Source organism: Pelobates fuscus, chromosome 8 (assembly GCF_036172605.1).
Source record: "Pelobates fuscus isolate aPelFus1 chromosome 8, aPelFus1.pri, whole genome shotgun sequence".
Lineage (NCBI taxonomy): Eukaryota > Metazoa > Chordata > Amphibia > Anura > Pelobatidae > Pelobates > Pelobates fuscus.
The window spans coordinates 81,571,330-81,588,533 of record NC_086324.1 but is presented as its reverse complement, the minus strand read 5'-3'; the positions used below and the strand labels follow the sequence as shown (position 1 = coordinate 81,588,533).

General features: G+C 44.4%; 2 protein-coding genes across 2 annotated transcripts in view; both read right to left on the bottom strand.

Moving 5' to 3' along the window:
- Window positions 1-17,204, bottom strand: part of LOC134570823 (carboxypeptidase O-like) — a 467,541-nt gene that overhangs the window by 291,462 nt on the left and 158,875 nt on the right. The gene's annotated exons all lie outside the window — the stretch shown is intronic.
- Window positions 10,837-17,204, bottom strand: part of LOC134571266 (carboxypeptidase O-like) — a 54,989-nt gene continuing 48,621 nt past the window's right edge. The window contains exon 11 of the mRNA XM_063429437.1: window positions 10,837-11,099. Coding sequence (XP_063285507.1) covers window positions 10,837-11,099 — 263 coding nt within the window. The remainder of the gene's footprint in view (window positions 11,100-17,204) is intronic.

Sequence of the window (17,204 nt, the reverse complement as noted above, 5' to 3'; positions counted from 1 at the left end):
AAGTAAGCAATCAGAGAGTTATGAGTCAAATTACACAGCGTGGGAAAATTCCAAAGAACTTTCCCACGCTGTGTAAAATGACACAGAGCACTCTGATTGGTGGATTTCACACCAACCAATCAGAGTGCTGTGACAGGTAAATGTAGAGACTTACCTGTCAGTCTCTTCATTTACCTTTCAGAGCATTCTGATTGGATGGCTTAAACCCACCAATCAGAGTGCCCTGAGCCTAATTGCAGGGCGGGGCAAGGCTTTATAAGCCTTCCCCTGCCCTGCAGAGCTCAGTCTGCGCGGAGCCCTCGCTGGGTGAAGATGGACTTTTTTTGCGCTCGTTTTTTTTATTGCGTCGGTTATTATGGATATTTATTTGATTTTAGAAGAAAGAAAACATTGAATGGTAAGTTTATTTTTATTTATTTTTACAGGTATTTAGTTAAAGGTCCCCCTCATTATTTTTAGGGTGAGGGGGGTAGGTAGGAATTTATTTTTTGGGGGAGGGGATGACTAGGGTTTTTTGGACCCCTAGTCATGGGGGAGGGGTGTTAAATATGTATTTAGGGCCCCCACCCGCTGCTCAGGAGTGGGGGCCGGGGGGAGGATATTAGGTCCCCCCCCTTATTTTTGTTTAGGGCCCCAACCCACTGCTCAGGGGTGGGGGCCAGGGGGGAGGACATTAGGTCCTCCCCTTTATTTTTGTTTAGGGCCCCCACCCACCGCTCAGGGGTGGGGGCCAGGGGGTAGGACATTAGGTCCCGCTCCCAATTTGTGTTTATGGCCCTCACCCACCGCTCAGGAGTGGGGGCCAGGGGGGAGGACATTAGGTTTCCCCCCCTTATTCTTGTTTAGGGCCCCCACCCACCGCTCAGGGGTGGGGGCCAGGGGGGAGGACATTAGGTCCTCACCCCTTTTTTTACTTTAGGGCCCCCACCCGCCGCTCAGGGGTGGGGGCCGGTGGGGAGGACAATAGGTCCTCCCCCCTTTTTTTACTTTAGGGACCCCACCCGTTCAGGGAGGGGGACCCTTTTTTATTTTTTTTAACAGTGAGCAGCCACGGGCTGCTCACTGTTTAATAGATATGCCCCTACTCACGGTATAGCGAGTAGGGGCATAATTTACTAATACTAAGTAATCTTTACTTAGGATTAGTAAATTTGGCTGAAAGACCAATTTAGGTCTTTCAGCCTTTTAGTAGATAGCTCCCTAATACCATGGGAATTAGGGAGTTATCTACTTATTCATTCCTGTCATTACACTGACTGGCTAAGTAACTTACATTTTATATGAATGTATGTTACTTGATTGTTGTAAGTGTTGCAAATGCTTACAGATGAATCCTGTCTATGTTTGTATACTTTTTATTTGAAATTGTATACAGTGTAACATTCTTCTTTCACTGGGTAAGTATATTCGTACTTAGGCAATACTGTGCTTCGGAACTTCGGCACTTTGACACCTTGGAACTTCGTCAACTTCGGAACTTCGGCACTTCAGCAATTCGGCACTACTACACTTCGGAAATTCGGTAATTTCGGCACTTCAGGACTTCAGCAATTCTGCACTTCGGCACTTCGGCAATTCAATTATTTGGAAATTCGGAAGCACCCGAATGTCCGAATTACCTGAAATTCGGCCGAATTTTAATTCGGACCGAAACGAATTGCACATGTCTAATTTCTCATTTCTCAGTATGTACCATTGGGAAATAAATATAAAAGAAACACATTAAAACCAATGTGGCTTAGTAGAGAAGTAAAACAAGAGATTAAAAATAAGAAAAGGGCATTTAAAGCATTTAAATCTGACAAATCAGATGCATCTTATAAAAGATATAAGGAAGCAAATAATGCGTGCAAAAAGGCAATTAGACTTGCTAAACTTCAAAATGAAAAAATGATAGCTAAAGAGAGCAAAACCAACCCCAAAGCTTTTTTTAAGTACATAAATTCTAAAAAAAAAAAAAAAAAAATGAAAGTGTAGGTACACTAAAAACTGAAATGGGGGTGTTAGTTAATGAAGACCAGGAAAAGTTAGGAATTTTAAATAACTATTTCTCCTCCGTATATAATAAGGAAGAACCCATGGCAATAGATGTGCAAATGATTGCTACTAAAAACTTGCAGAATAATTGTAATTGGTTAACTCAAGACAAGGTGCTGCAGCAACTAAAGAAAGTTAATATAAACAAAGCTCCAGGGCCTGACGGTATCCATCCACGAGTACTTAAGGAACTAAGTGTAGAAATATGTGAATCTCTGTTTTTAATCTTTCAAGATTCTTTTCTTTCAGGAAATGTTCCGGAGGATTGAAGGAAGGCAGATGTGGTTCCTATATTCAAAAAGGGTTCAAAATCCTTGCCTGGAAATTATAGACCTGTGATCTTAAGTTTTGTGGCTGGGAAAATATGTGAAAGGTTATTAAGGGATAATAATCAAGAATTCCTTGAGAAGAACATGGTTATCAGCAAAAATCTGCACGGTTTTATGAAGCACAGGTCATGTCAAACTAACTTGATTGCGTTCTACGAAGAAATAAGTAGAAGTATAGATCAGGGTGTTGCAGTGGATGTGATCTAGTTGGATTTTGCCAAGGCATTTGATACAGTTCCACACAATAGATTAGTGTTCAAACTCAAGGAAATCGGTCTAGATGAAAATGCTTGTTCTTGGGTAGAACATTGGCTTAAAAACAGAGTACAAAGAGTTGTCATTAATGGTAAATGTTCAAGATGGACAGAGGTGGCAAGTGGTGTCCCTCAGGGGTCTGTTCTGGGACCCCTTCTATTTAACTTATAAATGATTTTGAAGACAGCATTGAAAGTCATGTTTCAGTGTTTGCAGATGACACAAAACTGTAAAATAATACAATGTGAGCAAGAAATTTAGATAGACTGGGGGACTGGGCACTCAAATGGCAGATGAAATTTAATGTTGAAAAATGAAAAGTTATGCACTTCGGCGTAAATAATACACAAGCAACGTATACCCTTATTGGAAGCGAATTAGGGATAACAACACACGAAAAGGACTTGGGAATTGTTATAGACAACAAACTATGCAACAATGTGCAATGTCAATCAGCAGTGGCCAAGGCCAGTAAGGTATTGTCATGCATGAAAAAGGGCATTCATTCTCGGGCCTCTTTATAAATCACTGGTAACACCACATATTGAATATGCTGTGCAATTTTTGGCACCTGTTCTAAAGAAGGATATTATGGCACTAGAAAAAGTGCAGAGGCGGGCTACAAAATTAATAAAAGGAATGGAACATATCAGCTATGAAGAAAGGTTAACAAATTTAAACCTATTTAGTTTAGAAAAACGTCGCCTGAGAGGGGATATGATAACATTATACAAATATATTCGGGGCCAATACAAACCATTGTGTGGAATTCTATTCACAAACCGGACTTTACATAGGACACAAGGTCATGCGTTTAGACTGGAAGAAAGAAGATTTCATCTAAGGCAAAGGAAAGGGTTTTTTTTACTGCAAGAACAATCAGGATGTGGAATTCTCTGCCTGAAGAAGTGGTTTTATCAGAGTCCATACAGATGTTCAAACAGCTACTAGATGCATACTTGCAAAAACAGAATATTCAAGGATATAATCTTACAATGTAGGGTAATAACTGCTTGATCCAAGGATAAATCTGACTGCCATTCTGGGGTCAAGAAGGATTTTTTTTCCTAGCTTGTTGCAAAATTGTGCTTCAAACTGGGTTTTTTTGCCTTCTTTTGGATCAACAGCAAAAAACAAATGTGAGGAAGGCTGAACTTGATGGACGCAAGTCTCTTTTCAGCTATGTAACTATGTAACTATATGTAACTATGTAACTAGTAATAAACTCTTTAGCATTGCTTTGAAGATGTTCTTTTATACTCTTTATCTGTTTGTCCTGATTCCTGTTCCACGTGGGGTTTAGGACTTTGGAAATAGATAGGTAATATAATTGACAATGTTATACTGTGTACTTAATGGACTGCATGCTATTCTCTTATGCAACACTAACCCTTGAAAAAAAAAATCTACCTATTACTAACCATAATATAAAATAAAATGTTGTTTAGGCAAACACAAATGAAAAAAGAGAAAAGGAACACCTGATATCTTTGAAGGGAAAATATAGTCCTGAAAATAACAATAGTTTTTTTGGAACTATAGGAGCCATTCTGTCCACATCTCTTTGTCCACCCTCCTTTGTTTTAAAAAAGAAAAACAAAAAACAAACTGGGGTATTCACTAAATTGAGTTTTAAAATTGAATTTCAAATTTAAGACCAGAGTAGCTGAACTCAAAAAAGAGCTGGCTTAGAGAATTTGTCCAGTTTGACTAATAAAATTCACTTTGAATGCTCACTAGTAAATAACCCTGTAGATTAAATATGATTACTTACCTCCTTTCGAGCGCTGATTCTCCTGTGCTCTCCTTTGAAGATGTCAGCATGCCAAACTCTGACCATATTTGGCTGTAGTAAATATTAGAATTACCATTGCAGAATTTGGTAATTTTCACCAGATTTTGTCCGTGTGAATAACCTAAAATTTTAAATGGGTCACAATTAACATCCAGACTGCATGCAACTTTTTATGTGTCAAATTAACAGATAATTTCTCTTGTAACAGATAGAAAAAGGAGAAAAAAAAGCCAGCACATATGTCAAAAACAGTATTGGCATTGGAAACGAAGAATGCTGCACTGAGGTACGTGTCAGAATCCTTTTTTTCTCATATTGCTAAATTTTTGGGTAATGTTTTGGTACATAGTACAGATAAATCCTGGAATATGGCAGAGTAGAACTCTAGTGCAATGTGATATAAAGATCTAGAAAGGTTTTAGCTTGTGTGACTGTAGTTTATAATACATTGTCCTTGGTGGAAACGTTCGCTACCTTTATGTTCCTCTTGCCCGTCCTGCTCACACAGACTGCTGTGTGAAGGGATCCGGGCAAGTTAAGGGAGGCAGCGCACACATTCAGGGCTACCTCTGTACAGCCGCCCTCCCAGCGCTGCCTCTTCTCCGTTCGCGCGTTACAAGCGTGAACGGAGGTTTCTTTCCAGCCCTGCAGTCAGGCAGGGCTCTGTGGACGTAGGGCTGCCTCTCTAAAGCCGCCCTCCTAGTGCTGCCTCTCCTCCGTTCGCACGTTACACAACGTGTAACGTGCGTGTATTTTGGGTGTATCAACCCTTAGGGAGTGGAATTGCCAGTAAGTTTTATACTAGTATTCTGGCACGGGGTGAGCCCCCCATACCAGTGCTGCTTGCGGGAATTTTGCTATAGCAATTCCCCTCTTTTCCTGGGTGAGCCCCAGTGTGAGTCCGCCTTCCACGTTACTAAGCGTTATAACCTAGACGGCCGACGGCCTCTTATTCATACCCTCCCATACAGTCCCCATACCTCTCCAACCTGTGCCTGCCAGCTAGTTAACATAATGGAAAAGGAGACACAGATTTCCGCGGATCAGATGCAAGCCATGATTAATGCGGCTGTAGCCGCATCGCTTGGAAAAGCCATGGCAATGGTGCTCCCGACGGCCTCTGATACCCTGAAGCCGCCTGGCAAATCTAGTCGCCCCAGAGACGATTCCGGTGACTCTGACGATTCCTCCCAAGAGAGACAGCGCCCGGCGAAACGCCACTGGAAGGGCGAAGGGTCTCGGAAGGCCCGAAAAAGGGCAAAGCGCCTCTCAAGCGCCATGCACAGGTAACACCCGTGCCTAAAACATTCCCGACGACGCCTCGGAGGAAGAAGAGATGCCCCATACCCTGTCCGTCCTGGATGAGTGGCAGGCAAAGGCTTCGGATTCTGACGACGGCGGTTGGGGATCCAACGCCTATGTCACAGAGACTTTCCTGGGTGAGCCCCAGAGGAAAGGGTCGGCAGAGTCTTCCACGACATCTGCTAGCCAGGAGCAAGAGACCTTCCTGGATACTACGGGACAACGCATGTTTGATCCCAGGAATATACGCCACCCCCGCTCCGGGGAGTGGGCTGCACCCGACCACCTTGTGAAGTTTATGCACTTCTGGATTCGGAAACCGCTCAAGAAGCACGTCCGTAAGAGGATGCGGGCTGAGTGCCCTAGACCTTCCCTGCCAGACAAGGTGGCGTTTACGCCAGAGTTTGATCAGCTCATGCTGAAGTTCATGGAAAGAGGTGGTCGCGATCCACGCAGGGGGATCGAACGGAGCTTTAAAGGGGCGCAAGACAAGCTCCTGGATGCGATGGGGCCGCTAGCCTGAGTGATGTATTTGGCTGATGACGCCTATACCAGAGCGGACTCCTTTACCGCGGACATGGTGCGCAATTGGGCGCATGATATTAGAGAATGGACCCAGCGGGGCTTCTGCTTCCTGGGGAATACGAATGCGGCCCTCTCAACAGAACGGCGCCGCGCAGCACTATTCAAAATTGACCCAAAGCTGGCCGACCTTGGGGTAAAAGAATTAGGCCCCCAGGCACAGGGCAAACTTTTTGGAGAGGCATTTATGAAGGAGCTCAATAAACACGTGAATGTTTTCACGTCCCTAAACAAGGCTCGTACCTCTATGAGAAAGGTCTTCAGAGGCAACCCCTCCAGGGGTGTTTTTTCAAGGGCTGGTCGGCAGCGGGGCCGGGCCACCAGCCGCTTCTGGCCATCAGGCCCCCGCACTGGACCTCCACCCGCAACTTTCCTATACGGACTCGGGAACGAGGCAATCCTACTCCCACTTCCAAAGGGGAACGGATAGAGGCCGGGGAGCCCGCGGACGTACCCACGCAAGATTTCCCACAGGTAAGGAAACCAAACACACCTATGTCTTTAATAACCATGACTGCCGGCCGTGTTTCTCTTTTTTTCCCAGAATTGGGCAGGCCTCACCTCGGACGCATGGGTGTTGCAGACGGTCAGGGGCTACCGCATCGAACTGCAATCACGCCCCGTGCAACACGGGCCTCCACGGCCCCTATGCTTCACCACCACGGACTGCCAACTTATAGAGTTGGAATTAGGCGACCTCCTCAAAAAGGGCGCGATACAGCCGGCACACACCCCGGGGGGTTACTTCAGCAACATGTTCCTCGTGCGAAAAAAAGACCGGAGACTTCTGACCGGTGATCAACTTACTTGACCTGAATGCCCACGTAGTCTATCGCCATTTCAAGATGGAAGGCATCCATCTTCTGAGGGATTTATTACAAGAAAGGGACTGGTTTACACGTCTGGATCTCAAAGACGCATACCTATCGATCCCTATTCACATAGACAGCCGTCCACTCCTTCGTTTCCTATGGCACGGATCTCCGTGGCAATTCACCTGCCTCCCTTTCGGCCTCAGCTCAGCCCCCTGGTGCTTCACAAAAATGCTGAAACCGGTGGTGGCCCACCTCAGGGCTCAAGGCATCAGATGTATCATCTATTTAGACGATATACTCATATTCTGCAACAAGCGTCAAGGCCTCACGACACACCGAATACACGATTCAATTGATAGAATCTCTGGGATTTATTGTCAACAAGGAAAAATCTGCGTTGACTCCCACGTGCACAATTCAATTCCTGGGCTTCGACATAGACTCCAGATCCTGCACTCTCCACTTGCCGAAGAACAAAGTGACGGCCATCAGGAAGGAGCTACGCAACATCCTCAAACTCGAATCCATTCCCCTCCGACAACTAGCACGGATCGTGGGTCTTCTTTCCTCCTCCATCCAGGCCATATTTCCGGGACCACTACACTATCGGGCCATGCAACGGTTGAAAACCCGCTTCCTCAGGCAAAACCCCACATATAACCAACCGGTTCCCCTGACGGACGAGGTCCACCAGGAACTCGAATGGTGGCTCAACTGCATGCAGGCATGGAATGGTTGAACCATTTTCGTCAGATCAACGGTCTGGAGCTTTTAGCCGGATCCTTCGCCATTCGCAGCCTGGCAAAAGGACAATCCAATTGCTGTATCTTACTGCGGATGGACAACTTTTCCGCGGTACGCTACATCAACCACCTGGGAGGGACTCCCAAACACTAGCTCCCAAACACTTGCCAATCTGACGAAAGAGATCTTCGACTATTGCCTCCTGCGCAACATCTCGATCAAGGCCGAGCACCTACCAGGGGAATCGAACCTCACCGCGGACTGGTACTCATGACACTGGAGAGACGCCAGCGATTGGCAATTGAGCACACAGGTATTCGCTCGCCTGGACGAACAGAGGGGACCGTTCACCCTCGACCTCTTCGCATCACGCAACAACCGTCAACTGCAGAGATTTTACAGCTGGCTCCCGGACCCGGAGTGCGTAGCGGTGGATGCATTCACCCAACATTGGCCCAGACAGGGGGCGTATGCCTTCCCTCCATTCGCAATGATTGCGAGAGTGCTTCATCACATTCGACAACGGGAAGTGACGCTAACACTATTGACACTATTATGGCAGAGCCAGCCGACCTACTTCCCCGACCTACTCGAATTATCGTGCAACGATCCACTCCTCCTACCGAGCGACCCATACCTGCTCAGGGATCCACTGGGCAACCCACACCCCATGCTTCTGGACGATCGCCTACCTCTGGTGGCGCATGGGACACCCACGGGCTATCGGCTACAACTAGGGACCTACTGTGGGATTCAGGGGCCCCGGGAACTAGAAGAAGCTACCTATCGGCATGGAGAACTTGGTCCAATTGGTGCGTGGGACGGAGTTTGGATCCCTTTACGGCTCCTGTACCCGAGATACTGAATTTCCTCTCATCCATCTTCGCAGAAGGTAAATCATATCGCACCATCAATGTCCTCAGGTCAGCTATATCTGCAGCTCACGTTCCATCCCAGGAGAGAGCAATCGGACAGGATCCTTTGGTTTGCCGACTGCTATGGGGGATTAAAATGAGACGCCCTCCAAAACCAAAATATCAGCATCTCTGGGATGTGGATATGGTACTTAGATTCCTGAAGGAATGGCCCTCAAATGAACACCTATCCTTGAAACAGCTGACAGCGAAATTCACCTTTCTACTGAGCCTGGTCTCATTTCGCCGGGTCTCAGATGTACGGGCGTTTGATGCGGATGCCTTTACTATTGGCCCGGATGGGGTTACGTTCCAAATCTCCCGGAGAACCAAGACTGATTCGAAGTCAATATTCTACCCGTTCTTTACATCGGAACCTCAACTTTGTGTGGTTAGGGCATTGAGAACATATATGGAGACAACGGAGACACTACGCCGACCAAACTCTCGACAACTACTGATATCATACGTTAAACCACACTATCCAGATGGGTTAGATGGAACCGTCCTTCGGAGCGCACTCCGTAAGAGGAGCGGCGGCATCGTCAGCTTTTTTGCCAGGTGCACCATTGGCAGATATTCTCCAAGCAGCGGACTGGTCTCGCGAATCAACATTCCGGACCTTTTACTTCCGACAGTCGTCTAATGCCGCATTCTCCCTTCTGCCTAAGCGTTAAAAAGGCAAATATGAAGCCTCCTGTCATGTTATAAAATTGAAGATTATGCTAGCGCAGTGTACTGATAATCTTAATTTTAATAATGACAGGAGGCAAATATTTCCCCCCCTTTTCTCTTGATGTTCCCACCCAAATGATGAGGTAAGTTACGATTCATGGGGATAATGGTAACCCTTGCTGTATTTAGGTTTCAAAGGGCTGTAGGACGGGGAGTGTTGTTGTCTTTATACTGTAGTTTAATTAGATCGATAGTATTCTAAGGACAAGACGTATAGGAATAACGTAGAGTTCACATATCTAATGAGACATTTGTGGTCTACGGTCAATTCCGTATCACTGATACTAGTCTCTCTTTCCTTGCAGTTTAACAAGCTTTATGGAGGATGGAGAGACTGGAAACCCTTACCGTTCTCAACAGTGAATTAACTACGTCAAGCCGGATCAAGTTGGATCTGACACGTTTGTCATTGTCTTTCGGACTTGTGATGTCGCATTAATCAAGAGGAAATGATGGGCTATGCATGGGCTTATAGATCCTCTGTTTCACTCTGATTGGTTCTTTCTTTAAGAGTTTTTTTTCTTTGCTGCTATGGAGCTAGTAAAGAAAGTTAATGCAAATATTTGCTTCCTGTCATTATTAAAATTAAGATTATCAGTACACTGCGCTAGCATAATCTTCAATTGCTATAGTTTTTATAAAGCTAAAACTTTAATAAATCTCATCCATTGGTTTGTAGATTGTGGAAATAGTTAAATTTGCTGACACTTCTTTGACACTCCAGATGTTGAGGACTACATCTCCCATAATGTATGTATATCCATAATGCTGCAAAGCATCAGTGAAGACATAGTCCAAAACAGCTGTTCTAACTAGAAACCTCAGGGCACAAATTGCCCTGGGGCCCACTGTGTGTCACCCCCCCCTCCCCAGCCCTTCCATGTATCTCATCCCCCCCCCCACAGCCCCTTTACGTATCTCTTCCCCCAGTCCCTCCATGTGCCTCATTCTTTCCCTGGCCCCTCCATGTGTCTCCTTTTTCCCCATGTGTCTCATACTCAGCTGGAGCCCCTCCGTGTGTTTCATCCCCTATCAGGCCCTCCATTTTCTCATACCCCCACCCCAAGCCTTCCATTTGTCTCATTCCCTCTAAACCCCTCCATTTCTTTCATTGCCCCCCCCCCCTCAGCTCCTCCATGTGTCTCGTTCTCTCCCCCATTCCACCGTGGTATTTCCATTACTGAAATTTCCATATGAACATCAAACCCATTTTCTTACACAAGAGAAAAAAGTGTACTTTTTTAGTTTTTTAATTTGTGGTACGTTTTATTGAAATTGTTGCATGAAAAATATGTGTTATAGTCCACAATTAATAATTATAACAATAATTAATAATATATAGCAATGATGAATGGTAAACACAGATTTATCCACAAGTTAGTAGAGAGAAGACTGTTCGCACTGTTAAAATATTTTTCATTGAGATAGTCAACAATAGTCAGAACTGCATCCGTTGTCTCCTCACAGGTTGGCTTAATCTGGTTTTCAGGAAGCTCAAAGCCGTATGTTCCATTGTCTCTCAACTCAAACGTGTAAACAAAATTAATTCCCAGATCTGCGGCCCAATCTCTAGATGATCCTGAACTGCTATCTGTTGATCAAAGAATATGTTTAATTAAAAGGGAATTGTCACTTCTCTGGACATTAAAGTACTGGATAAAGTATTGTAAGTTATGTATATCCTTTGTTAAACCTTTTTGTGTGATGGTCCATTTACTACATACACAATATATTTTTTCAGACCACACAAAAATACATAAATATAGCAGAGAATTAAACATAATATTAAACATCCTTTAAATCAACATGTTGCTTTATCAGTTTAATTTAATTGCGTAGTTTATACAGTAAAGATTCCTTTATTATGTTGCCAGCCATTTTGTCAAAACTCAAAGTGATACCATACAGAAGCAGTGCTCATAAATCTCTGCTTGCTTGATTTCCTTTTAATAGAATAGAGGAAGGAATGGATTGTAATGCTGGACTGTTTACGGCGGAGAGGTCCGATAGGTAGATCCACCGATGTTGTAGAACTACAACTCCCATGATTCTTTGCATACCACTAGAATGTCTGTAGAATGACAAAGCATCATGGAAGCTGTAGTTTTAAAACTTTGGGGATCTACCTTTTGGGCAAGGGTTCCTCCAGAACCCTATTGTAATTTATTTATGTAAGAAAGTTGCTATTCAGATCGTGATAAAAATCTAATGCAGAGTAACTATTGGCCCTTCCCTATAGGCGTGCGCACGGGGTGTGCTGAGTGTGCCTGGACACCCCCTAATCCCCGTGGCCCGCGCTATGTGCCTCCCTCCATGGGCCTGTGGGGGAGATAAAAGATCTCATTCAACTAACCACAAGCAGGGAGGGAGGCAGGAGAGGACCTGGGGAGCTCTTGCCAGCAGCTCCGCCGGGTTCCTCTCGCGAGGTCGTGGTTACCGTGGCAACGCTCAGATCTCGCAAGAATGAACTCTAGCCCCGCAGGCTGCGGGGCTAGAGTTCACTCACCACTGGACCACCAGGAACGGCAGCAGCATGGTCCCCCCTCCCTTCAAAAGGGAGGGGGATATTAACTAAATGCCCCCCCACCCCCACACAATACACACAAACATACAACACACACACACAAACATCACCCTTACACACACAGCACCCTCACACACACACATACAGCACCCTTACACACACATACAGCACCCTTACACACACTAACAGCACCCTTACACACACAGCACCCTTACACACACAGCACCCTTACACATACACACACTAACATCACACACACCCTTACATACACAGCGCCCTTACAGACACAGCACACTTACACACACAGCGCCCTTACACACACACAGCACCTTCACACACACACAGCGCCCTCACACACACACAGCGCCCTCACACACACAGAGCCTGCAAACACACACACAGCGCATGCACACACATCGCCTTTACACACAGCGCCTTCACACACACACCCAGCTCCCACACACACACCCAGCGCCCGCACACACCCAGCGCCCGCACACACACACACAGCGCCTTCACACACACACAGCGCCTTCACACACACACAGCGCTCAACACACACATCGCCCACTAACACAAAGCACCTACACACAGCACCCTCACACACACACACAGCAGTATATATGTGTGTGTGTGTGTGTGTGTGTGTGTATATATATATATATATATATATATACGCGGCGTGTGTGTTTGTGCTTTAGGGTGCACACCCTTATACAATGGGCTGCGCATGCCTATACCTTTCCCACTGAATTAAGTCGAACAGGCTTATTTACTAAAGTTCAAAGTGAATTTTACATTTCAAGGTCTAAATAACCAAGTTGGAAAAACTCTCTAGGTCACTTATGCTTTCAGTTTGGCTTCAAATGCCTTAAATTAGCAAATCACTTTTAATTCACTTTGAATTCTCAATTTATTGAATAATCATGTGAATGTCCAATACAATAATCATGTGAATAATAATCATGTGAATGTCCAATTTCACTGTGTTTATGGTTCAATAGGTGACGACTGTATGTGGTATTGGCTAGACATGTGCATTTGTTGCATTAATTTTTAAACAAATTAATTTGTTTGACAAAAAATTGATTCATCTGAAACAAAAACTCTTATGAATCATTTTTTATTCATAAAATGTTTTTGTTCATTTTGTGATTTGTTGAGCTATTTTGTCGCTAGACAAATGGTTATCCCTAATGAAATGATTTGTCTAAAACCAAACTGAGTGTGGTTTTGCTTTGGATGAATCCATTTATTGTCAAGCAGCTCTGCAGAAGCTGGTGCGGTTCAGCACTTGATAGGAACCAGAGAAGATGCAAACCATTGCAAAATGGCAGAATGGAACCAGGGTATTCCTAGTATCACAACCACTACAATGGTTATAATATAAAGTGTCCTTTAATAACAAGAACATGGTGGAGATGGTGAAATGTGTATTTTTGCCTGAGATAAAAAGGTCCTATCAGATGTTATCCTTGTACTGTGGAACTAAACAGTTTAGTTATACATAATGTTAAGAACATATTTTAAATTGTATTAATACATTTCCTCCCCTGCTATTGTACATCATTCAACCCACACTTGAAAGGACCAGATGTCAATTTCTCTTGAGGATCAAAGTTGCTTTTAACCAGCCTTATATAGTATTATCGTTTGGAATATATGTCATTGAACAAAAGCAAGGGAGGGCTGGAAAATTGTGGCCTGGTGCAAAAATGTAGTGGCCCAATTTAGTAAAAAGAGTTTTGAAGGATTTTCCAGCATGGGAATGCTATCAATGTCTTAAATGCATAAACCTTGTATATCATGCCAATGAGCAAGACATGCATTCAATAAATACATAAGAACATGCAATAAATACATAAACTTGATATATCATGCCAATGAGTAATAAATACATAAACTAGAGATATCATTCCAATGAACATTAAATGCAGAAACTTGTTATATCATGCCAATAAGCAGTACATGCAGAAACTGCTCATTGGCACGATATACCAAAATAATAATGTTATTGCTTTTTGGCATGATATACCAAGTTAATGTATTTACTGTTCATTGGAATGATATACCTAGTTTATGTATTTACTACTCTTTGGCATGATATACCAAGTTCATGTATTTAATTTTCTTTGGAATGATATACCTAGTTTATGTATTTACTGCTTATTGGCGTAATATGAGCAGTAAATACATAGCTTGGTTTATCATGCTAATAAAAATTAAATGCATAAACTCGGTATATAATGCCAAATAAATGCATACATTTTGTAAATCATGCTAAAGAGAAGTATATTCTCATTTTTTTAGCTTGACACTGAGAAATCTGTGCCCCCGAACAACCTGCCAGTGACATATCTCTGCCTCTCTGTGCCATGTCTCTGCCCCTGCATCTCTGTGCCATCACTCAGCCCCCAGCATCTTCATGCGATCCCTCTGCCCCTAGCAACTTACTCAGGCACCCAGATACCATCCACTGCACTTGCTCTGCCCCCAGCACCTTTGTGTCATCACTCGGCCCCCTGCATCTCCGTGCCATTCCTCTGCCCCCAGCACCTTACTCAGGCATCTAGATTGCATCCCCTGCACTTGGTCCCCCGACCCCCTGCACTTACCCCAGGACCCAGATGACATTCCTTGCACTTACCCAAGGACCCAGATGACATCCTTGAGGACTTGCCTGGTGTCTAGTTGGGGGGAGCATGTTGCCTGTTCACTGTGTATGTGAACAGGTATCCTGTCTGTATGCCTCTTGTGCTCTATGCATGTTTAATAAAGTCAGAGGTCGTGGGTCATGTGATTTGCAACCTCTGACTTCATGAGACATATAGGGAGCACAAGAGGCAGACAGACAAGATGTCTGCACTGCCTCCCCCTACCCGCAGAGGTGGCTATATATATTCCATCAATGCTAGAATTTTGCGTAGCTTGGGGGGGCGCAATTGCCACCAGCTTGCCCCTGAACGAAAGGCATAGTTTAACTAGGCAATCATATAAAACAATACAAAAAAGGGAATTTATGTTTAAAGTCAAGTTTAAACAATAAAGATGCACTCAATGAGATATGTGACTTTGATTATATTAATCTATCAAATATCAAAGAAAACTGGCATGTGTTTTATTATTTAAAATAAAATGTTTGCAGTATTTTAACCCCTATGTATCATTACTGTAATCCACATATAAGTAATTTTTTTGTTTAAGGGAATTTTCAGGCTTCTGTCTGGTCAGTGGAGGAAGCCATCTTTGGTCAAAGCCATCAGCAATCTAACGAGATACCACGCCCACAGGGCTGGATTTACATGTAGGTGCTTGTAGGCACGACATTCTAAGATGCTCCCTGCTCCCAAACCCAGCAATAAGGCAGGTAAAGTATAATTAATTTATCAACTGGACATTGCAGTCCTAAAACATCCTAAAAAAACAGATTCAAATTTAACAACTGCATATTTATAAAGTGTATATATGTATATATTTCTGCTTTGCTTGAAATGTATTGTGTATGAATCTGTGAGTATAGTGAGTGAATACAGCTGTGTAAATGCATGCAGAGTTAAAAAATAATGTTAAAAGTAGTTAGAGTAAAGGGTTTTTTAAAGGGACACTATAGTCACCAGACCTAGTTCTGCTTAATGTAGAGGTTCTGATGTCTATAGCTTGTCTCTGCAGGCTGAGCATTGTAAATGCTCTTTTCTGAAAATATGCAGTGTTTACATTGGTGCATAGTAACACTTATAGTGGCAGTCACTCAGATGGCAAATAGAAGTGCTTCCTTGTTCAGTGCTGAACAATATGCAGCACTGGCATTCTGTGCCTCTACCCTCTGCATGGAGAACCTGAACGCTCCCCATAGAGATGTATTAATTCATTGCGCATGTGAAATAGTATCTCAATACTTTCAGATGAAAAGGCATTAGATTAGCTGAGATCATCAAGACTGATGATCTCAGCAATGAAGGCAGAACCAACGAAGGCTGTCCCTTCCTCTTTCTGTCAAGCCCCCCCCCCCCCCACACCTCCCCCCTTTCCACCCTTTTTCCCCACTTCTCTCTCCCCATGGAAAATAGAAGCGCTGGGACAGCACTGAATTTTGAACCCTTTAAAAGTATTCCTGCAGGTCTGCTATTAAAGGAACACTCAGAGCACCATAACAACTTCATAAAAATGAAAATGTTATGCTGCTAGTTGGTTACCTGGCACTTTTGTGCCTGAAGGGTTTAAACCGTTTGAGAACATTCAGAACAAATCAGTAGCTCTCCATTTCTAAAAAATATGTACATGCCCTTTATTGAATCAGTAGTACCACTGCACTGCGGCACTATGCGCTCAGGGCCGGTACCACCTATAGGCGAAGTAGGCGCCGGCCTAGGGCGCACATTTGGAAGGGACACTGCTTAACTGCGTTTTTACAATTGCTGTGGCAGCATCCAAGCCCCGTGACACTGAGGACAGAGACGCCGCTGCCGCCCTGAAAAGAGCGATTCAGTGAGCACCAGGAGCGCCTACAATTTGCATCTGTATCACCCCGCCTGCCAAAGCTGTATTAGAATGTTGCCATGGGTTACCCCAAGGCAAGCCTCTGGGAGGGGGGAAAAACATTTAACATATATATATTTTTTTTAATGTTCCTCTTTTTAACCTCCTACATCCCCTAAAGTCCAAACATCCCACTATAGGTTCTAACCCCCCAATACTGCCACAAACCCACACTACTGCCCCTAACCTGATACTGCCATAAACCCCGACTACTGTCTCTAACCCAATTCTGCCATAAACCCTCCTACAGCCCCTAATCTCCCACTACAGGTTCTAACTCAACACTATTGCCCCTAGCCCTCTGCTACTGTCCCTAACCCTCACAACAGGTCCTAAGACCCTACTATTGCCCCTTACCCCCACTACAGGTTGTAACCCCCCAATACTGCCACTGACCCCTCCACTACAGCCCCTGAGTCCCCGGTACTGCTACTGGGGGCCCCACTAAAGCCCCTTAACCCCCAATAGTGCCACTGACCCCTCTACTACAACCCCTGACCCCCTGCTACTGCCACTGACCCCCCACTAAAGCCCCTTAACCCCCAATAATGCCATTGACCCCTTAACTACAGCCCCTGACCCACCTACAGCTGCCACTGACACCCCATAAAAGCCCCTTAACCACCCCAAATACTG